This window comes from Podarcis melisellensis (genome assembly GCF_964234715.1).
Source record: "Podarcis melisellensis genome assembly, chromosome: 14".
Classification (NCBI taxonomy): Eukaryota; Metazoa; Chordata; class Lepidosauria; order Squamata; family Lacertidae; genus Podarcis; species Podarcis melisellensis.
In genome coordinates, this window is record NC_138546.1 from 481,082 (window position 1) to 503,481 (window position 22,400).

The window sequence follows — 22,400 nt, forward strand, 5'->3', positions numbered from 1 at the left end:
TGTGTATGAAGATTAAGATATTAATGAAAAAGGACACACACAAAAGCATATATTAGGAGAGGCTGCTTGCAAAAAGGTACACGGTAGTCAAAACTGCACAAAAATGGGTTCATTGGGATAAATTCGTACTAAAAATCTGACAAATTCTAATTCAAACATTTAATTCAAAAATTGCTGCAAAGTGCAGAGAACCAAAATAATGACTGGAAAAATGAAAAATCAAGAGAACCTAAAGTGATCCTTCTGTCCCCTCATCGGAAAACCTTGAGAGCTGCTGCCAGTCACAGATGACATTATGGAGCCTGATGGACCACAGTGCCTGACTCAGTAGAAGGCAGCCTCCTAAGTGCGTCTGTATCATCATTCCTTGCTATGGCCTGCTAGTCCTTCTTCCAGAGGACACTAGAAGAGGTCTCAGGCCCCTTCAAGAAGCTGGAAGAGGGAAGGTTTGAGAGCTGGTGATGCTACAAGAGCTTCTGAGTAGGGAGCAAGCCCAGGAATAAGGCTCAGGGGAAGCAGACGCCTGATGGTCAGTGATGAGATCCTGGCGGCACAGATATGGGGTCCTGTGCAATGTGAGAGGGTGCTGTAGGAAAACAGAATGGACTGGGCCTCAGGGCCCTCTCTGGAGAAAGAGCCTGGGGCCCTGTCAGGCAGCATGGGCTACTTTGCAGATGTGCCACACACAGGATGTGTGCCCATCTCTCCCAGCACATCTTTGCATCCTCCCCCTCCCCACCACCAACCTGTCCCCTTCCACTGGTACCTGAATAGTCATCTGCAGGCTTCTCTTCCTTCAGCTTCAAGGTGCTTTCAATGTGGGTGCGGTCCCTCCTGGCAGACTCCCCGGCATCCTCCGCCTCTTCTGCAGAAAGAGCAGAAACAGAATCACGGCCTGCAGGGAAGGTATCCAGGAGGAGGAGGAGGGCTCAGTCCCAGCTCCCAAAGGGGAAAGGAAGAGGCTTTCCATGGTGCTCATCCAGGCCTTTGGCACACGGTGAGGTTTCCCTTGTGCAGGCATTCCTTCCCCGCCGCCCCCAACCCTGCCTCCCAAATGGAGCTAAGGGGCTGGCAGCTGCCGGAGGGCAATCTTCTAAATTTAGATGCTGCTGCATCCTGACTTCACAATGATGGGCAAGGCGAGGGGGTCTCTCATGACAGGAATAACCTCTGACAGTATGCCATGCAACATTTTCGGGGCCTTTCCAAATGAACTTGTTGATACACTGGAACAGAGACCATTTTAAAACCAAGTTGACACTCCTGTCGATTGAGGTTTTATATTATAAAATGCAAAATAACTTCATCACTTGAGAGCCTAACAGGGATTTTCAGAAGACGGCATAGCAGGCCTCCCACCTAACACTTAGCATCTGGACCGCACTTCTAAGCATGTCCCTTGTTTTCTCAATGAAAGTGCTGACTTCAAATTAAAAATAAATTTTCAATGCCACTGTGGGAAAAGAATGTGGCTCAATAAGGAATGCTGTGAAGATGGGAGACTGAAGCCCTTAAGGTAGAGACAGCGAAGATCTTACGGTGAAGACTGAGCTATTAAGAAGACCAAGAATATTCAGGATGGCGATGCATTAACTCTGTTGACTGTTGGCATCTTACAACAATTACTGGATGAACAATTAAAAGAGATCAGAGCTGAGTTTGTTGAAATGGTAAATGAAAATAGACCAGAGAAGGATGACATAGAAAATGGAATTAGAGAAAACACAGAAGCTTTGGACAATGATTTCGATTAAGGATTGCCAGAACAGGAGAGGGAAATGGTAAAGTTGGAGGCAGCAGATTATGAAATGGATAAATCCTTCACACAGGTGTCTAGAGGAATGAAACAGCCAAATGGCAAAGTTATGATGTTGGAGGAGTGAAATGAAGCCATGGATGAAGAGATCAAGAGACATCCTGAGCTGGCAGAGATAGAATTGAGAGAGAAATGATTCTGTGCACAATTTGGAGTGAATTCAGAGTAAAAAGCTGCCATGCCTCTGGCGCTTCTCTTGGAAAAAGAATGAAAGAAGTGGAAATGGAAGGTTTTTGTTTTTGTTTTGGGATGGAAAATAGCAAATAGAATTAGAAGATACGGAACTGAGTGTAAATTAATGAATATACAATAAGTAAATAACCAAAAAATATTATTTTAACATATGACCACAGTGGAGAGACTCTTGGGTAAACAAAGACAACTAATTAGAGATCTACTTTTAGACTTTTTGTGTGAAAAGGAAAATGAATGAATTTGAGACATTTGGGTCTGAAGTCTGGGAAAACATTGCTTAGCTGCAGAAGGAAGAACAGCTGGATATCCTTTTTAGTCCTTTCTTCTTCTTCTTCTTCTTCTTCTTCTTCTTATGATTTTAATCTATTATTATTTTCTATTATTATTTTATTTCCCTTCTCTCTCTCTCTCTCTCTCTCTCTCTCTCTCTCTCTCTCTCTCTCTCTCTCTCTCTCTCTCTCTCTGTCCTCTACTCTGGGCCACTATTGGGATTATACACACATGAAGGTGATAGTAATCAGAGAAGGGAAGATCTCCCAGGGTGGGAGACTGGAGAAGAAAGGGATGCTCCCAGGTAAGAACTGGGAGGGTCCACCCCTTTCTGTGAAAGCCAAGAGTTAAGCCAGGGCTTTTTCCCGGCTGGAACTCACTGGAACTCAATTATAGCACCTCTCAGGTGGGCACCATTAACATTATAAGAGAACAAAGGAGGAGTTCATGGTGAGTTTGGCACCTCTTTTTCTAGAAAAATAGCACTGAGTTAAGCTCTACTTTTGGGGAAGAACTTTGTACTTTCTTTTTCTTTTTATGCTTTGTTTTCATTTAGATTGGCTTGTTTTTTATTGTAATGTATTATGAAAAAGCTACACATATGAAGAAAAATACAGCTACATGGCAGGAAGCCCATGCACTTTCTCTGATGCAATTCACACTCCACCTCAACAGGGGCAGGGGGTCCAGCTGCTCCCCCAGACAGTGAGAGGCTTCTTGAAGGGGTCCTTCCTGGTGCCACCCTGACAAAGTGTGTTTGGCCGCATGGTCAGACAACTGGCAGCATCCATAATTTTCAGATGCTGGGTGGAATATAACTTTCATGAAGTATAACAATGCAGCCAGTCACATGTTAATAAACAGCCCACAAAGTTTGCCACCCAGTTGTGTGACTGCAGACTAGATTCCCTTTTGTCTCATCCTCCCATCATGCCTCTGTGGTCCAAAATGCCTGTCCCAGTTCCTCCTCCGCTCCTGAACCAATTCCTTCCCATGTCACTGGGAGTCACTGGAGCCCTGCCTCGTTGCTGGGCCTGACTGAATAGGCCCCGCGGCGCAGGTCTGTGGTGCCAGCTGGGAGCGGAGCCCAGCCTACCCCACAAGGCAGCCGATAGCTGCAGAGAAGACTTTTCTGGTCCCCAAATAGCCACTGGATACAGCTCTGGTTACACTTTGGCATCAGCTGTGTGTTCAAGAGCAGCATTAACAAAGGGAAGCTCCTTCTCGCTTCCTGCCCCCTCCCTCAAGGGCAGGTGATCAGATGAACATTCCTGGCATGGAATTTATTCCAAGGAACACCCCCTCCTGACAGTCATGCCAGCAATTAATTGCCTCTAGAGGGTTTTTCAAAACCTTACTGGTCGAAGCTGCGGGGGGGGGGAGTGGGGGGGGGCTTTCTTTGTGCAGTTGGGGGGGGGAAACATTGTGTGGATTTAAAATCAACGTGGTGAATTTATTTAGCTTATTTGTCAATATGCTGGAGAAAATCCCTTTGAGTTCAGGAACCCCCTCCCTCCAAGCGACAGGCCTTCAGGCAACATGCCAGAGAATTAAAATTATCCTTAGACTTCAAGACTTCAAGTCTGTCAACCATTATTGTACAGCATCTTGTTTGCATGCTTCATTTTATTATTGTTGTTATATAAAAATTATTATTCATGTTGCTGCTTTGCTGAATTAAAAAAACCCACAGAACATTTGACATAATAGAGATCTTGGATTTTTGCATCATTATAGCAAACCTGAACTGGTTTTGTATTACCGTATTTTTCCAAAATTAAGAAATTAATATTTTAAACATTCCATGTATAAGAAGACCCCCAATTTTAAACGTTAAAAATTTGGGGGAAAATATTGTTTTATATACGGAAAAATACGGTATTTTCTGCAGCAATGCTGAACTGGTTGCCTCTAGACCACAACCCATACAGGACCACTTGGTAACCTACCCCATACAGCTGAGGCTTTAAACTAGCAAAAAAGGCACTGTAGATTTTGCATCCAGCAAAAGGGGAGAAAATGTAGAAGCACATAGCAAAACAGTGAGAACACCTAGAGGGACAGAGCCCACCACCCTTGCTTTCTTTAGATCTGCACTTAAAAATGCAAAATGCCTTTCGACCCAAATCCTTCTCTGAAGCTTCTTGGGCAGCTGCTTCTCTCCTCACTCCCACCCCTTCACTGTCCTGCGCTGGTGAGCAGTGGCATTGGGGTAGGGGGCAAAGGGGGTGGCTTGACAGCCAGGGTAGGTCTGTTGGGAATATTGTGTATGGGAGCTGTTTTATTTAGCCCTACAATATGGCACGAAGAGGGCTGGAGCCTCTCCAGGTGAACTGACCAGCGGTGGAAGTAGCTGGAGGGTTGCTGTGAGGTGCTGGGCTAGTGGCAGGCAGGGCTGGGTGGGCTTGCTCAGAGGATGCCTCCTCGTGACCACCGAGGGTGTCTTCATTGCTGGGAGGAGTGGGCATTGCTTCTGCTTCACTGGGGCCTCCCTCTTGATGCTGGAGCTGGGTGTCAACCTCAGGGTCAGATGTCAGGCTGGGATCTCCTGGCTCCACTTCACCCATGCCTTTCCCTGGGGAAGTCCCCTCTTCCCCCTCCTCTGCTCTCCCCTCTCTCTCTGATGGGGCAGGACCCTCTTCTTCTCCTCCTATTCCATGGGCCATGGCTGCTTCTCCTGCCAAGGCAGTAGCACCCTCTTCTGTCGCTTCCACTGTGCTGTCATCTTCCTGTGACTGAGGGCCTTCTTCCTCAGCCGCATCTTTCTGAGAATTGTCTCCTTCCTCAGCTGCATCTTCCTGAGAATTGTCTTCTTCCTCAGCCTCATCTTCCTCAGAGCTGTCTTCTTCCTCAGCCGCCTCTTCCTCAGAATTGTCTTCTTCCCCAGCCTCATCTTCCTCAGAATCTTCTCTTTCCTCAGACTCATCTTCATCAGAACCTTCTCCTTCTTGTAGGCTGGTATCCCCCTCCCTGGCCACTGTAGCCCCTTCTTCTCCCTCCTCCTCCTCTGCATCAAGCTGCCCAGGACCATCCACTGTCTCCTCCTCTGCTTCTTCCTCCCGGGGGCTGGTGTCCTCTTCTTCCTCAGACTCTTCTTGCCCCTCTAACATGTGGGGCTCCTCTGGTGCCCTGCCTGGTGCCCCCAAGGTGCTCACTGCAGGGGAGCCATCACTAAAGTGTCTTTCCACAGAGGTAGCTCCATCTTCACTGCCCAAGTCAGCAGTGATGTTGTCCTCCTGAGCAGAGGACGGCTCCTCTCTGGTCTTGACAGGGGGCTGAAGGAGGCTCTGGGAGGGGGCCCCACTTCCGCCTGGGGGAGCATCTTTGGCAACTCCCTCTGACTGGACCTGCTCACTCTCTTTAGCCTCGTCTCCAGCCAAAACATCCTCCTTGTTGATGGCGAGATATTGCTCAGGTGCTTCCCTTTGCCCATCCGTGTCATGCCCTTTGTCGGGGGCATTCTGTGGTTCAGCAACAGGGGCTTCCTTTTCTTTCAGACCCTCATCTTCCAAGGAGCTGGTGTCCAGTTCAGCAGCTGCCTCAGTGGAGCCATCAGCACGAGGGCTTCCTTCCACACCTGTGCTGGCTTCCTCCTGGCTGTCTAAGGGCCGGAAGGGAATTCCTGTCCCAGGTGGGATGGCAGCGGTGGCAGCAGCAGCAGCAGCAGAGTCTCCATAGAGCAGCTTCTCCTTCTCTGCCAGGCTTGGGTCTCCGGGCAACAAGCCTCCTTCGGCAAAGGTGGCAGAGTCTTCTGTGCCATCCGGGGCAGAGACTTGCAGTTCTAAATAGTCAGAACATGGTCAGTCAGTTTGATCTGTGCTCAGCCTGCCTCCCTCCTCAAAACGGCCTGCGTGGTTCACTCGGGGCACACGATTTGCACACGTGGCTCTGCATAAAGCCACAGGCAGAGCCAGGCTGTTCCCTTTCCTATTAAAGGGATGTTGAAACCGATGCGCATTTTGAGGAGGCTTTTATAAATACATTCTTAACCCTGTCCCAACTACCAGGCTTGGAATCCAGCTTGCTTTTCTTGCTCCTATCAATAAACTGGGTGCAAACTGATGCTGGTTGGAGGGAATATAGCTTGGGTTACACACAGGCAAACCCTAGCAAGTCTAAGCCCCGGCCGGCTGGCCCTCTCTCTCTGCTGGGCTTCCTGCCTTCCTAGGCTACAAGTACAGAAGGAGAAAAGCCAAGGAAGGAGAGGAACAGCTTGGGAGGGAGAAAGCAGCTGCCTTTAAATACTTTTTGAAGGTTTTAGCATATCCCAAAGTACCACGTAAGGCTAGGAATCACCAAACACTTTGTATTTCCTCTCAAAGTTCATCTTCTGTGCTCCAGAGGTTTCCTGCTCTCCTTTTCCTTCTGTTGGGGGCTAAGGAAAGCTGGACGGAAAAGGAGACAGAGGCCATGGGGTTCAGTTGCCTCCTTTGCCAGCCTCACGTTTGCGTTGATGTGATGGCACGGATCCTTCCAGAGTAGCTGGTTTACAGTTAAGGAGTCCAAACCCACCTGCCTCTCTCTGTGAGAACCCAGGTCAGTCTCTGTTGTTTGAACATGCTGGCAGGGGTACACCAGAGAGAGGCAGGGCTCTCTCCAAACAGCGCAGGCAGAGCTGAAAACGGGAACTGACTCACAAAATCTCCCGAGCCTTGTGGGATGTTTCATATGTCTGGATGCAAATGCTGGCAGTGAAAGTTCTTCTTTACTGGTATTGCATCTTCCTTCTCACTCCCACTCCACAGAGAACACCCCAAATACAGAAGAGCCCTGTTGTTGTTGTTATTATTATTATTATTATTATTATTATTATTATTATTATTCCTTTCCCCCAAATCCGGGACTCAAGGCAGCTTACACCAATTAAAACAGCACCAACAAAATGCAAAAAGCTAAAAACATGTGAAAGATAATTGTTAAAAGTAATTAAACTCAAATAGAATTAAAATAATATAGAAAGGAAATCTTCTAAAATGCAGATAGGAAAATGCAGGACTATTAAAAGCCCTTTCTTCTAAAAACCTTAGTCAGTTCCCAAAAACCTGTTGTAATAAAACAGTCTTCACCTGCCAACAGAAGGACATGAGGGAGCCAGCCTGGCTTCTCCAGGGAGGGAGTTCAAAAGTTAACTGGGAGCAGCTACCACCGAGAAGGCCTTCTCCCGCTTCCCCACCAAGTGTGCCTGGGAGGTTAGCAGGAGCAAGAGAAGAGTACCCTCCTGAAGATCTCAGAGCCTGGGCGGGGTCATTTGAGGTAACCTGGACTTAAGCCGCATAACCACCCTTGTTAGCTTGTGCCAGAAAAGAGACCGGGAGCCAGTGGAGCTACTGCAACAAGGGAGTCACCTGCTCCGGTTTCTATCCGCTGCATCTCTAGCTGGGCTGGTGGACATCCTGGTGAGCCACAGCCAGGGAATCAGTGTGGACCAAAGTGGGTCAGTACAGGGCAGTTTCCTATGCTCCTAATGGCAGTTGCCCCCAGACACTGGGGCAGCCTCCCTAGTAAGCAGTGTGAACCAGTAGTTCAGGTTAGCCAATCATTTCCTTGTGTCTCGGTTGCCATTGCAGGGAAACATGAGCCGAATTCGGAACACAGCCCTTATGCCATCCATAACAGGCCTCAACTGTCCAGCTGCTTTGACTGAGTCTACTTCCCTCTCCTCCAAGTCAGGGTCCCTGCGCCAGGGAAAGTGGTGAGTGAATCTGGCCAGTATCCCAGGAGTTGTGTGGGGGAGAGAGAAGGGGTCACTTGTGCTCTCCATGAGCCTCCCACCCACCACCATTTCTTATTGACCTGAAATGGATGCCTGAAATTCAGCAGACCTCCATTGAAAACAGCAGCAAGTTAGAGGGATAATTCTCCCTCCGCACCGGATGGCAGGGGGCAGGTCCCATTTGCTCATGCAAAGCTTTTCCTTTGTGCAGGGTATGTAGCTGAAGGCCGCCCACCCCTGTCACCTGGGGGAAGGCCCCAAGCATTGGCCAGCCTCTTTGAAAGGCTTTGGAATCATCGAATGGAAAAGTTGGAAGGAACCCCAAGTCCAACCCCCTGCAATGCAGGAATCTCAACTCAAGCATCCACGGCAGATGGCCATCCAACCTCTGCTCAAAAACCTCCAAGGCAGAAGGCTGCCTCCCTGCCTGCCTTGGAGAGGCCTGGCTCTCTTATATTAGAATATAAAAGGCACAACACCACGGTGTAAACATAATGACAATGCTTTGCTTTTGCTTATTAGAAAGAGAGACCTTGGCTGCTTCAGTGTGCGCCCAAATGCGAAAGGGATGCCCTCTGACCATCATAGGTCCATGGTTCTTCCCAGGAAGTGTCGCTTGGCCTGGGGTTCCTCCTCTTTCTCCTCCTCCCCCCTGCCCACCAAAGCTTTGCCCAGGAAGAGGTTGTGGGGATGATTGCAGGGCGAGCCATGGGGCTCAGACCTGTACATGAAGAGACCAGGGGCATTTGCCCAGAGACAGGTGGACTGGGGTGTTCTGGAACTAAACAAAGGGCAGAACCTCAGTGGTTGGTTCCCTGTGGAGATCTCAATGGTGAAAGACCTGAGGAGCTCCCTTGGGGGGCTGGACTCAGGTGGGAGCTCCTGGCCCCTCACTTCCTGTGACCTTCACAGCCTTATATAAAGAACCCTCCTTGCCCTCACTGGCCCCAAACTGGAGGCCTCCAACTATATCGAGCACTGAATTCTGCTGACCTGCAGATAGTTAAGGGGTGTTTGCTCTGCAGCAAAACGGGCTGAAGGTTATGGGCTTAGCACCCAAGCAGCCTCCCTCATCGGCTAAAAATACCACCGGCAACTGGGTGGGGGGTGCTGCCGCTGCTGCTACAAACCACAGAAACTCCCTTCATGGCTCCTGCCCCTGCCTCCCCGTTGCCCCCACAACACAAACGCACACACAGGGAAAGGTCTTGGAAGTGTCTCCATGGAGAGGAGCCCAGCAGGACTTTGGATGTAGGAGAGAGGCCTCATTCCTTTCCCTGTGGGTGAGGGGCAGAGGCGGTGGCAGGCTGGGTGGGTGGGTGGCAGGTGGGGGCAGGAGCCCCTCCAACGCATCGCACAAGCCTGTTGTAAGCTGACACCCTGGGATGCCTCTTGGACATGCCATACAGTACTGTATGCGTGCCGCACTAAGGGAGCCGAGGACGCCGAGAGCCGCCGAGAGCACGTCAAGAATGCCGAGTCTGCTGTGGCAGGGCAGATTCCAGCCCAGGACCCTGCAGGAGGAAGTGGTGACGGAGCCTTCTGGGTGGCGAAGTCGCAAGCAACAAAATGTCTCTGTGGCCTGGGAAGCAAAGGATGTCCAGGGTCAAGCCTCAGACACACGTACCAATCCCACCAAACGGCAGCAGGCAGAGCAGCAGCCAGGTGAACCAGAGAGTGACATCCTGTCAGCCGGCAGGCAGCTACCTAGACACCTCATGCAAAGATTTCGGCTGCAGGCACATGACTCCAGGGTTTGCCCAAACAGAACCCCCCCAAGAGCAAGCCACAGCCCTCCACAGGCTCTCTCTGACATGATGGCATTAATCTGGCCCTCTTTATCAGCATACATCTAAAAACTAATGAAACAGTGGCTCAGCCTAGAAAGCAAACTTTTTCCAGGCGTTGTAACCGACTATCCCCAACAGAGCTGTGACGGGAGAGGAAGAGGGGTGCCCACATAATGCCCACACAAGGCAGGGCTACGATGGACAAAGAGGGCAGAGAAGAGGATGCCAGCCCTCCACAGCAAGCTAGAAATAATGCATGATGTTTGCCCCATAATAGAGCAGGATGGCTATAGCTCTTGCCCCACCAGCAGCTGCCCCTCCAGGAGGTCCTCTGCTCCCCCAACCACCAGCTGCCCTCTGTGGTGCTTCTGGATAACTCTGCTCCGGCCACTGCTCCCCTCCTGTCAGGACCAGCAGCCAACCTGGCCCCTGGGAGGGTCCTTGGGGGTCCTTCATCTGAGCACAGTGCTCCCTCTGCAGTCAGCCCATCACCCTCACAAGGTCAAAGGCCCACCTGTGATGGGGAAGCAAAAGGGAGTTTCCCACCTGTCCTTGTTGCTGTCTTGACAGCCCCGCAAAGTGGTGCCTGCTCTTCCCTGTGTGATTCCTGCCTGCTGGGCCTGGCTGTTACCTTTCCTCCTCGTCCTCCATTTTCTTAGAGAAGCCGCACTCCCTCCATGGGAGGGAGGTGGAAATCCCTTGCCTTCTGGGCACTCCCAGCACCTGACAGGCTCTGAGCCAAACCTCTGGCCCTCTTCCCACCCTGCCTCTGGCAAGAGGCCCTGCTTGCTGTCTGCAGCCCTGGGAATGCTGGAAGCCCCATCCCTCCAGAGAAGCGGTGAGGCCGCTGGGCACGTGGAGCATGGTTGGCTGGCAGAGAGCTCTGCTTTGCTCTGCAATAGTCACCATGCAAGTCTGGCAAGTTTTAGGCTGACTTGAAATGTGTGCTGGAAGCCAGAGCTTTGGGCCACTTTGGCCAGTGCCATCCACCCTGATGAGAAGCCAGCTGCCACACAAGAAGAGGGACACTAGCCGCCACCCCAGGAGCAACCAGGACCCCCAGGGGTCCTTCCCCTGGAGTTGCTGGCTGGTTGGGGGTCCCAACATGGCAAGGCCTGCAGCTACTCAGCCTCTGGGTCAGGACTCCTACCCTTCTGTTTTGGTTTGGACAACAGAACAGAGCAGCCCCAGAGGCACTTGCAGAGAACTGAAGAGACAGGACTCTGCTCTGCACTCGGTGCCCACCAGCCAGCCATTGCAAGCCCCCCTTTTTCCCTCTCCAAGATAATAGAACCATAGACTTGTAGAGTCAGAAGGGACCCCCAAGGGTCATCTAGTCCAACCCCCTTCAATTTAGGAAACTCAGCTAAAGCATCCATATCAGATGGCCATCCAACCTCTGAGGGAATCTACTCCATTGTCCAAGACTTCTTCCCCTGATAAAGCTCTTCCTAATATTTACTCGGAATGCCCTTCCTTGCAAGTTGAATTCATCTACTTGGGTCCTCCTCTCTGGAGCAGCAGGAAGCAAGCTTGCTCCATCTTTCACGGGACAAGATATTTGAAGATGGCTCTCAGCACCTCGTGGTCCTTTACTGCGAGGCGAAGGGAGTGGGAATAGCTGGTCTTGTTCAGAACAATAGTGAACCAGTGAGTGTAAACCTGCCTGGGATGCACGTGCTTTCCCTTTCCCTTTCAGCATTCACACGTAGCACACGGGCATTCAGCAATGTCCCAGGTTAAAAAGAAGACCCTGGTCCTGCCGACTTCTGCGAAACTGCAGCCGCCAAGACGCACCCTCTAGTGGCCAAATGCAGAGTGGCGGGAGGCCAAGGAATGTAATGCTGGATTCCGCAAGTCCCGAATCAAAGGTGCAAACTTTTGAGCAGCATAGATCTGCACTGTTGCCTGGCAAAGAGAAAAGATTCCTGGCTCCCACCCTGGTTCCTCCTAGCCTCTGAAAATAGCCCAGCTCTAAACCTGGTATCGCTCCTGTTTTCTTCAGTCCTCCAGAATGGCTGCCGTTTTGAAGAGTAGATGGACTGCACACCTGGTTAAATGCCCAGCTGGCTGCCCAAGCAAGAAAGGCGTTTTCCTTGCCTAGAGAAAGTTACCAGGAGAGAACACACGCAATACACACCCCTTCTCTGTGCTGCGGCTGCACTGCTGGCACATCCTTTGGTGAGCAGTTAGGCCTCCAAAGGGGCAGGCAGGTTGCCAAGACTTACCCCTGGGCACAGGCAAAATGTGAGGTTGTTTTGAAATCCAAGATATTTGATCCCCACATAGGACAGCTGCATATTCCTGCATTGCAGGAGGTTGGACTACATGATCCTCAGGGTCCCTTCCAGCTCTACAATTCTGTGATTTAATTCTTTTAAGAGGTACCACACCTTTTTAATAACTGTTTGATGGCTTTGCTGCTGTAGGCTGCTAAATACTGGAGATTTTGGGTGAGATATTTAAGAGAAGGTGCAGAAGGAGGAGGAGAAAGAGAGACACATAGAGAGAGAGAGAAAGAGGAGTGGACATTGGGGATATATCTGTAGAATAGGGCACAGTCGGCCCTATTAGTGCAATGAAGGACACCTTTCATGAAGTTCCCACAATGGTCTCATATTCCAAAAGTAAATGAAGTTGCATAGCTCCTCCACTAAACAGAGAGGTTTGCGTTGCAGATGGTGTGTGCAAATTTAGGGACCTTGTGAAAGCATGCAACCCCCCCCCCCAAAAAAAAAAGCCTGTTAGTGATTACTTCTATGGTGCTCACTTTTCTGTGCTAACTGTGGGCAATCTTAAAATGAAAATATGCAGGGAAAGGGCCCGCTGGGTGATTTGTAAGCCAATGCAAGAAGGAAATGCCACATGACTATCTCAGCTGGAGTATTGCTGCAGGAAAGGAACGAATGTCCCCATCATATGCACGTCTACAGCTATTGTGAGGGGGGCAGAGAAGAGGCAATGGCCCCTAAAAAAGCAGACTCTTTCATGCTGTAGAAGAGAAAGGTTGTAAGTACCACTTACTGCATTGGCACATACGTCTCCTTGGCTTGTAATATTTGAAACCTTTTATTGTTTTCTAAAGAACAAATGAAAAATAAGTGTTCTCAGGTTCCAGTGAAGCTGGTGGAGACCTTGGGTTGTGTGATTCTGCCCTGTAGCTGTTGCTGGGGATGGAAGAGACCCAAGGCAACCCTGATCCTTGCGTGAGGAAAGGGCAAAGTTCGGTTCCTCCAGGAGGCTGAGCCTTTGTCTCCCTGACTCTGGAATAGAGGAGAATGGGCCAAATGTCTGGAAGAATGACCTCACCCTCCCAAAAGCACTCTTGGTGGCTGCCACAGGCTGAACCTCCAAATCCAGCAACGTCCCTTGCTTGGGAGCAGTGTAAAATACCCATAAGTTAGAAGGAAATAAAGGGGGATACTGTATTTCAGTGCAAGTTGCAGTTTGGGGGGTGGCACTTTCCTCTCTGGAAAGCCAGCTCAGCTCTGCCAGATGCAGCCTGCTGGCTGATGGACAGTGGCAGAACCATTGCTTGAAGTGAAACTCTGGGGGATCCTGTTTAGTTTTCCTTGTAGATAAGAACACTGGGAGCACACTGGTTGGCCAGGATGCCACCGGCCAGTAGCTTCCTCATGCAAAAGAGATGCATGCAGAACGGGGAAGCAGGAGGCGCCTGGCGGAAATCCTGCCTCCTGTTCTCCTGGGACTTTGGGATCACAGCTGCTGGCTTTGATCACTGGCTGATGTTCACACATTCTCATTGCCAGCTACCCAGAATCCTGTTAGCATGTGTTGCACTAGTAGGTCCAGCTCTCTTGACTTTTGCCTTACAGGCCTCACCCTCCAAAAGTACTCTGGTTGCTAGACAAAGGTAGTGCCAGAAAGTGCCCCAATTCTTGCACGCAGACCCCACCTTCCTTGCTTGGGTACATCAATGGCAAAGGGGGGGGCTTTGTTTGTTCCATGCACACACCCAAAAAGCAGTTCTTACCAACCCCAAATCCTGCAACAATCAAGTCTATTTACATTCACTCATTCCCTGTGGTTCAGAATATGAAGAGGAAGGGCATGGAGAAGCGCCCAAGTTAGAAACTTGCTTCTTCTGCTTCATACAAGAGGAGCTGCAATCCACACCGAGGCGCTCATGATGAAGTCACACAGCTCCTGTTTCTCCTAAGTGGAAACTGTTGGACCATCCCAGCAAGCGGAGGGAGGGAGGGAACGACAGATGCTGTGGAAAAGAGCTCCTGCACAAGCAGCAGCAGAGAGCAGACAAGGGTCCAGGCTCCCCACTGCCCAGTCTCTCTCTAGGGCCCTGCCCGCCTGCCACCCCCCTTACAGGCTCTCCCTCCCGCAGACTCGGCAGGCTTGACTGAGCACCTGCAGTGCGGCCTCTAAACCTCAGTAAAAGAAACCTGGGAGCCCTGGATTTCTTTGCAGCCATGCCAAGGCCCCAGCGCTTATTACTGGCTGTGGCTGGGTAACCCCAGGCGGGATAAATATAGCTCCCTTGCGCCTGCTGGGCTGCTCAGGTTCCATTGACTGGTCTCTGCAGACATCCTCTCTGCAGCTTGAGGGTGAGGGTGGCAGCCAGCTGCAAACTTGTCTGCAACACAGGAGGTTCCTGGACTTGGGCTGCATCACAAATGCACCTCCCACTTCAGTTTCCAACTGCCTTCCAGTCAAGCCCCCTCACCCCTTTCCTTTTGAGACCTCATTGGGCTTCCGAGTTACTATGCAAGGAAATCAATGGTCAGAAGTGCAAGTTGGCATTAGGCCTCGAAAGTTCTCCAAAGAGAAGGCAGAAGGGAAGGGAGGGTCACTTCCACTGCAAGAGGCATTTTGAATTAGGGGTGCAACAGCCAAGACCTTCCCAAATATAAGCAGCTCCATGACTGTTATGGGGGAGGGCTGTGCCTTTACAGCCCAGAGGCATTGTGGCTTTCTCAAAAGGCAGAAAGAGAGCACCATCTTTCCTGGGCTGCGCTCAAGTCTTAGAGGTTGTGGGCCATGGCTGAGCCTAGTGACGCAGCAAACATCCCAGCTCTTACTAACTTGTGCATTGCTACAGGATCTGAGATTATTCCATAAAGGTAAATCCAGCTGTTTCTGTTTTAAGCAAGAGGTGGGAATAAAATGAAGGGAAGGGCTTCAGATCTCAGCTGGATGAGTCAGCCAACACCTGGGCTTGGGCCTAGCCGAGGGGCGGGGGGGCAGCTACCCCCCTAGATCAAGGAAACAATAGAAATACTAAACTAACTGACCAATCACTTCGGTTCTGCCCCCCCCCGAACAAAAATCCTGGCTATGCCCATGCACCTGGGTGAAGGTAAAACCCAATTGAGCAGCTGAAAAGGGCAGAGAAGTTGGCAGGCGATGAAAGAAGCTCTGGCCAGGGCTGGTGGGAGTCTCAGCCCAACAACTGCCACCACAGGTGGGCTGCATTTGGCCAGGAATGTGACCTCCCAGCAGAAAATGAAGTCAAACAAGACCAGAAAGGACCTTGAGTCAACAGGGAGAGCGGATACAGGGAGGCGGAGGAGGATGGAACTGCTGACAAAGACCCTCCAAGAACCTGAAAGTCACAGCAGCCTCTGAAATACAGGCAGGGAGCGTTTTGCCAGAACCAAGGGAGAGAGCAAAGTCTTCGCTGCCCTTCCTGCCTCAGCACCAGAGGAACTGGGAAGCGGCAGAGCCAAGGGGCACCTCAGGCCCATCTCCTCCCAATACTCCACCAACGATGCACAACACTACCTCGGAAGGGAAACTCAAAACACAACAACTAGGAACAGAGAACGGTGCAAACCTGGGACTCCGCTCCATCAGACAAGCTAAGGGCAAGGCTGGCTAGCTGGCTTGCCAGGGGGGTCAGGCACGGAGCAGGACCACCTGGGTACTCACTGGGGAAAGCGAGGCTGCTGTTGGCTGGAGGGGGAAGCCCAGGAGCCCACCCCCAGTCGCACCAGGAAAGAAGGCAGCTTTGGCCCTTCATCTCCATTTCATCCCCTCTCACCTCCCCACTGTCTGCAGAAGCGCCAGACCAGGTAATGCAGGTAGCCCAGGTAGGGCAGCCCCCCCACCTCCATCCCTGCAGCTGGAGGGCCACAGGCGTTTATTCCTTGAAAACATTCCTTAAGTGCCTCTCATCAAACAATTCTAGGGCTCTGAACAAAGTGTGAATAAAATCAATTCACACAGCATATAAATACAATTTCAAGCCAACAATTAAGCATAACGAAATACAGCAATACAAAAACCAACCCTGAAAGCTAAAGACAGGATAAGCACAGTTCTGAAAACACCCGTCTACTATCCAAAACACCAAGCAAACAGGGAGGTCTTCGTGGGACACCCAAAAAAATGGCACTCCTGTGCAGGGCAAGCCAGTTCCATACAGAAGGGCATTCTAAAGCCAGGATGCCAACCCAGAAGGCCATCTCCGCCCCCCAAGGGTATTCCTGGGAGCAAGACAGGGCCTCTCAAGAGCATTTCACTGGCCTGGGAAGAGGCCCTGCCAGCCTTCCTGCCAGCCCCCAGCCCCTCAACAGGCCCCCAAGCCAGGGACACTCAGGACTCAGCCCTGAAAGCTGTTTTCAATATACAGACAAGGGCAAAATGGGCTCAGCCAGTGTGACCTGATGGCACACCCCAAGATACCGAGGGGAGAATCATCTGGGATACAGAAAACCCAGGGGGAGACTGAAAGAGCTGGTCCTCATGGGTGCCTGGCCTTGCTTCTCTGCTCCACCTGGGCTCCAGCTGCAGGTGAGCATCAGCTCAGGTCTTGGCTCAGATGCAGACACCAGGGTCACCAGGAAGCTCTGTGTGCCCTTTGCCCACTTCCAGAGCCCACAAGATAGCAGGAACCTTTGCCAGGGGGCAAAGAGAGGGTTACCCTCAAGCTCCAGAGCAGATTCCAAAGCAGGTGCAATTCGGGGGCTCAACGTGTTTGTGTGTGTGTGTGTTCTACAAGGTCCAGCAGAGCCATAGCAAGGGCACCCCGTGCCCCACAGAAAGTGGGAGGGGAGGGGGATCCCCAGCCCCCCACTAGTCCCTTTTGTTCTTGAGAATGACAAAGGATGTCCTTAAAAGGAGGCAAATCCGCAGCCCTGGCTCCTCCGTGACAGTGCGAGGAGGCAGCAGCTGAGCTGGCCGTGGCAGGGAGGGGGCTTGGGGGGTCCAGTTACACGCCTGTTTCCATACTTAGCCATCCTGTGGCAGCTGGGCATATAGCGTCCAGCCTGAGAGACCAAATTAACTCAAGGGCAACCAAGGGGAACGCTGGCAGGCGGGCACACACTCTCTCCACCGACAGGTCCCCAAAAGAGGGGGGCAGCTGAAAGCTCCACGAGGGCACAGCACTGCAGTGGCAGGATGCCCGCCCCAGAGCCAACCTTCTACTCTGGTGCGGAGAGAAGCCAGCCAGTCACCTTCTCTTTCCACCAGTGCAGGCCAGGTGGTCCAGCAGCAAGTCCACACTGCAGCTGTCCTCAGGTGGCTCCTTGGGCACTGGCAGGGGGTGGTGAAGGAGGCCTGCCAGCTTTGCCCCCCCCCTCCAACCCTCCCTCTCCAGAGACAGCATGCCTGGCTGGCTCCCAGGGGGACAGGCTGAAAGGCACCCACATCCTCCTGCACACCCACCCGGCCCCTGCCTACTGCTGCCAGGGCCACCCACAGCCCAGAGATTCTGTGGCCCATTACAAGGGGGGAAGGGCAGAGCGGAGGCCAGGGGTGCAGGAGGGAGACCCGGGAGGGGGTAGGACAAGCCTCTTACCTGCCCGCGCCCCAAGGAGCAGGATCGGGGCCACGCAGCAGCAGAAGAGCCTCAATCCATGCATGGTGGTGGCCTGGAACTGCCTCTCCTTCCACCCCTCTGTCTCTGCCGCGGAGGCTGTGGAGCAGGCAGCTGGCCGGCTGGGCTGCAGAGGGGCCTGCACAGATGGTGCCTGGAGCTGGACTGCCCGAGGCCCCTCCCTGCCCGGCCACTTCAGGCCCCGTGTCAGTCACCCAGGAGGCGCAGCCAGGCCCAAGTAGGGAGAGGGGAGGAGCAGCAAGCAGGCAGACGGATCCTTACAGCTGAAGCAGGCCATTGCCATTCTGGCCAGCACCAGTGGGGCACAGTGGCTAGGAGTCCTGGGCTATGGGTTGGGAGAGACCAAGGTTTGAAGCACCCACTTAGCCAAGAAGCTCACAGGGTGTGGTGGAGTGGCAGCGGCAGCAGTCACCATTTCCCTCTCTGCCTCGCAGGGTTGTTGTGGGAACTCAGTGAGGACCCCGGAGAGACCAGGGTTCCAATCTCAACATGAAACTCCTTTGGTGACTTGAGGCCAGTCACTGTCTCTCAGCCTCTCCTACCTCGCAGGGCTGTTGTGAGGAGTAAATGCAGAAGGGGAGAACCCTGGACATGACCTTGAGCTCCGTGGAGAGAGAAAAGGCAGTCTATTCATGCAATTAAGAAATAAACAAGTGGCCAGTTCTCCTCATGCCTACTGCGCAAAGGAGACAGGGGAAGGGGCTGTTTGAGCAAACCGGGGGTGGCCACTGAGAGAGCCAAGGAGGCTCCTCAGCCTGGTGTGCTCAAGACAAGGAGCAGCAAGCCTGTACCCGCCTCCCCAGCAGATGCACCTGCCAGTTCTCCCACTCTATAGATTCTTGTTGGCATCCGTCTTTCTCAAGAGACAAGGGGTGTGCCTCTGGGGGGTGAAGCTAAACTGCTGCATTGGGGCAGCACCAAAGTGACCTCTCTGGGGTGCAAGCATATGGGGGTCCTGGGCTGCCCAGACAACAAGACCCCCCTCTTGGCTGCACTGATGGGATCCAAAGGAAAACAGAGCAAGACGTTTGGCACCTGCTTGGCTGCTGGAATTGCCAGAAGGAGGAGTACAAGGCACCATCCAACTCTGGATTTATGTGGGTTTTCCTCCTGAGTCTTTTCTTCTCCCTAAGATATCCTGCAAGGCAGCAGAGGGTTAGGATTAGAGTTTTCCTTCTCAGGTGGGTGAGCCCCATCTGCCCCTCACTGCCTTCCTGGCCACAGGACCCACTCTTGGTCTTATCCGCGCAATCGGGCAGAGCCTGTCTTCACATGCAAGGGAATACATACATACATGTATGTGTGATGATATACCCTGGGACCCAACAGCAGAAGAGGCCAGGCAGCTTGAGACAGTCCTGGAGAAGGTGTGGCACTTCAAGCGAGTGACTCTGGCCACCTTCCTTAGTCCTGGGCACACGCTGGGCAACCCTCAGGTAGCAAGCAGCTGCTCACCATCAGCCCCAGCTGGATGCCTGCCTCTCCCTTGGCTCATCTGTGTGGCTTTTCCAGTGCAACACCCCACTACCGCTGCCACCCCTCCCATTTCCCTCCTGCCGTTCTGGGTGGTGGGCCTGTTTGTGTCCTCTCCGCACAGAAATCCATTTCCACAAAGAGCATGAGCTGCACAGCCCCTTTGACGTCGTTCAGAGAGTCCTCTCTGGGCTCTCTTCCCAGGATTTAAGTAACAGCATGTGGGAAAACTGGGGTGGAGGTGGGGAGAGAAGCAGGTGCCCCCCTCCACCCACCCCCCATGCCAAAAGAAAAAGAGAACAGTACCAGTTGGCAGGCTTGGCTCATCACTGCATGATGCACACTTGAACATTTGCACAATGCTCCTTACCTTTGTTTCTCACACTATGAAGACCTCTGGAACTGTGGGCCAAAGGATTTCTGCCCAGCCACTGGCCAGTCCTTCCTGTGCCACCCTTGAGCTAGTGAGCAGCCTTCAAGGGAGTGACCCCAGCAGAAGAGGCACCCCAGGGCTCCCCATGCAAGTCACGACGTGTGATCAAAAGATTCCATCAACGGTGTCACCAAAAAAATTTACACATCCCTTGGGAAGACAGGCCAACTAATACCAGTGTACTGGCAGAAGCAAAGATCACCCGTGTTGAAGCAATGATTCTTCAACATCAACTTCGTTGGACTGGTCCTGTTGTTCGGATGCCTGATGATCGTCTTCCAAAGCAACCACTCTATTCTGAACTTAAAAATGGAAAGCGTAATGCTGGTGGTCAACAAAAGAGGTTTGAAGACTGTCTCAAGGCAAATCTTAAAAAATGTAGTATAAACACTGACAACTGGGAAACACTGGCCTGTGAGTGCTCCAGTTGGAGAACAGCCTGTACCAAACATGTCCTGGGCTTTGAAGACACTTGAACTCAGGACGCAAGGGAGAAACGTGCTAAGAGGAAGGCACGCTTGGCAAATCCACACCGTGATCAACTCCCGCCCAGAAACCAATGTCCCCACTGTGGAAGGATGTGTGGGCCCCGAATTGGCCTCCACAGTCACTTACTGACTCATTGTTAAAACCGTGTTTATGGAAGACAATCTTACTCGGCTACGAGGGATCGCCAAAGAAGATGTGCACTTGAGACAAGGAAACCTCCTGGCCTCTCCTGGCATACACTAGACCAAAAGGCAGTCACAGGTCCCCAGGAGGAGACAGAGGGTATTCCTTTGTCCTATAGTTTCATGAAAGAACTTAAAAATCTTTAAAACTTGCTGGGTTGTCACCTAGACATCTTTCAATGCCTGTGTCCTACACAGGGTTGGCGTTTTGGAATGTCTCCCTCTGGTGGGAAACCCAGAAACTGCAGACAAATTAACTCAATTCCAAGCACAACCAAATTAGAGCCAAGTATTCAAGCGAGCCCGGTATTGTAGGGGTGTCTGCCTGTGCGTGCATTTTTTGCTTCTCGGCTGTTCTCACAACTTGCCTTGCACCCTCCTTCCAGGACTGTGTGGTGACCTCTTGTAGCAAACAGATATGGGGCAAGTGAGCTGCTTTGAACAGCGGGAGCCCAAGGGGGACCAGCACCAGTGCAGGCGAGAGCCCCCTCCCCTCCCAAGCACAGGTGCTGCCATTGTTTGTTTTCAGACCCAATTCAAGGTGCTCGCATTTGTGTTCAAAGCCCCAAATGACTCAGGCCCCAAATACCTGCAAGGCTGCCTGCTTCCCTATACTCTCTCAGGTGCCGAGACTGGTAAAGGGGGCCCTCTTGGTTGTTCCTCCACCCTCTGGGGCATGGGGGTGGCTGCCCAGGAGGAGAGGCCTTCTCTGTGGTGGCCCTTGAGCTGTGGGACTCCCTCCCCACGGTGCCATGCCTGGCACCTTCATTGCACAACTTCTTGCCTTTGACCCTTGAGTTGTCATGTTTTTACAGCTCACCTTATTTTGGGGTGATTGTAAGATGCTTTGCACTGTTTTTAATATTGTACTTTCATATCAATGTTTCTTAATTTAGGGGTGTATGGGATGTTGTGGGGGGGGGGGCACTGTGCTCCTTCTGGGGTAGTTTGTCCACCTTTGGTCCCCACCTTGCCCTCCCTCACCTGCGGCTCCTAGAAGCCGTCAGCATGTGACAGCGGCCACAATCCCACCATGGCTTCAACTAGCTGGCTCAACCAGGTAAGGGGAGCTGCTGGGTCTCAAAACCTAGGACTTTTCCTGCATGCAAAGACAAACTATGGCAGATGGAGCAGAGACCAAGAGTGGGTCAAACAGTCAAGAAAGCAGGTTCTGCATGTGCTGTGCAGCGCTCCGTCTCCCTGTTCTGGCTTTCGACTTAGCTGCGCAGCCTGCATTCGCTCCATAAGATGCACACACATTTTCTCTTACTTTTTAGAAGGGAAAAAATGTGTCCTATAGAGTGAAAAATACGGTACATCCCACAGAAATACAGAGTGGAGTCCCTAAGACGGCTGGGTGGCGCTTTGTGTGCCTCCTTCCAGGTACTCCTGCAGCTGGTGCCCAACATCCTGCTCTGCTTTCCTTTGGACCCCATCAGCGAGGCCGAGGGGGGCGGGTCTTGTCGTCTGGGCAGCCCAGGACCTCCATGCACACTGCCCAGGCTTGTGCCCGGAGGGTCACTTCGGTGCTCCTAACGCAGCAAAAATAATGCAGAGGGCAGCAGATATGAATTACCGATATGAGTACCAGCCACAGCAGGCACCGTGATCCTCCAGCAGTTTGACTTCACTCCCAGAGGCACACTCCACTGTCTCTCGAGACAGATGGATACCAGAAATATACAGTGGTACTTTGGTTTTTGAACGTCTTGGAAGTCAAACGTTTCAGTTTTCAAATGCTGAAAACCCGGAAGTACCTGCTTCGGTTTTCAAAAGCGCCACGGAAGTTGAACAGGAAACGCAGCTTCTGTTTTGAGTTTTCCCTAAGTAAATGCTTTCGGAAGTAACTGCTTCAGTTTTCAAACGTTTCAGAAGTCAAATGGTCTTCCAGAATGGATTACGTTTGAAAACCAGGAAGAAGAAGAAGAGGAGGAGGAGGAGGAGTCTGGATTTGATATCCCGCTTTATCGATACCCTAGGGAGTCTCAAAGCGGCTAACATTCTCCTTTCCCTTCCTCCCCCACAACAAACACTCTGTGAGGTGAGTGGGGCTGAGAGACTTCAGAGAAGTGTGACTGGTCCAAGGTCACCCAGCAGCTGCAGGTGGAGGAGCGGAGACGCGAACCCAATTCACCAGATCACGAGTCCACTGCTCTTAAGCACTACACCACGCTGGCGAGGTACCACTGCATATAATTCTATCTTTTTATTTTATTTTATTGT

General features: G+C 51.8%; 1 protein-coding gene and 1 long non-coding RNA gene across 4 annotated transcripts in view; one reads left to right on the forward strand and one right to left on the reverse strand.

Moving 5' to 3' along the window:
- Positions 1-8,480, forward strand: part of LOC309357301 — a 22,739-nt gene extending 14,259 nt beyond the window's left edge. The window contains exon 3 of the long non-coding RNA XR_014163065.1: positions 7,849-8,480. This is a non-coding gene — a long non-coding RNA (uncharacterized lncRNA). The remainder of the gene's footprint in view (positions 1-7,848) is intronic.
- SRL (sarcalumenin) overlaps positions 1-17,776 on the reverse strand; it is a 27,424-nt gene extending 9,648 nt beyond the window's left edge. The window contains exons 1-3 of one of the 3 annotated variants that reach the window (XM_081889107.1): positions 17,562-17,776; positions 4,620-6,062; positions 767-865 (exon numbers count right to left, since the gene is read on the reverse strand). In XM_081889107.1, coding sequence (XP_081745233.1) covers positions 767-865; positions 4,620-6,062; positions 17,562-17,625 — 1,606 coding nt within the window. In that variant the 5' untranslated portion in view covers positions 17,626-17,776. The remainder of the gene's footprint in view (positions 1-766; positions 866-4,619; positions 6,063-17,561) is intronic. The other 2 variants (XM_081889108.1, XM_081889109.1) reach the window with 2 other exon arrangements.
- Positions 17,777-22,400: the final 4,624 nt, after the last annotated feature.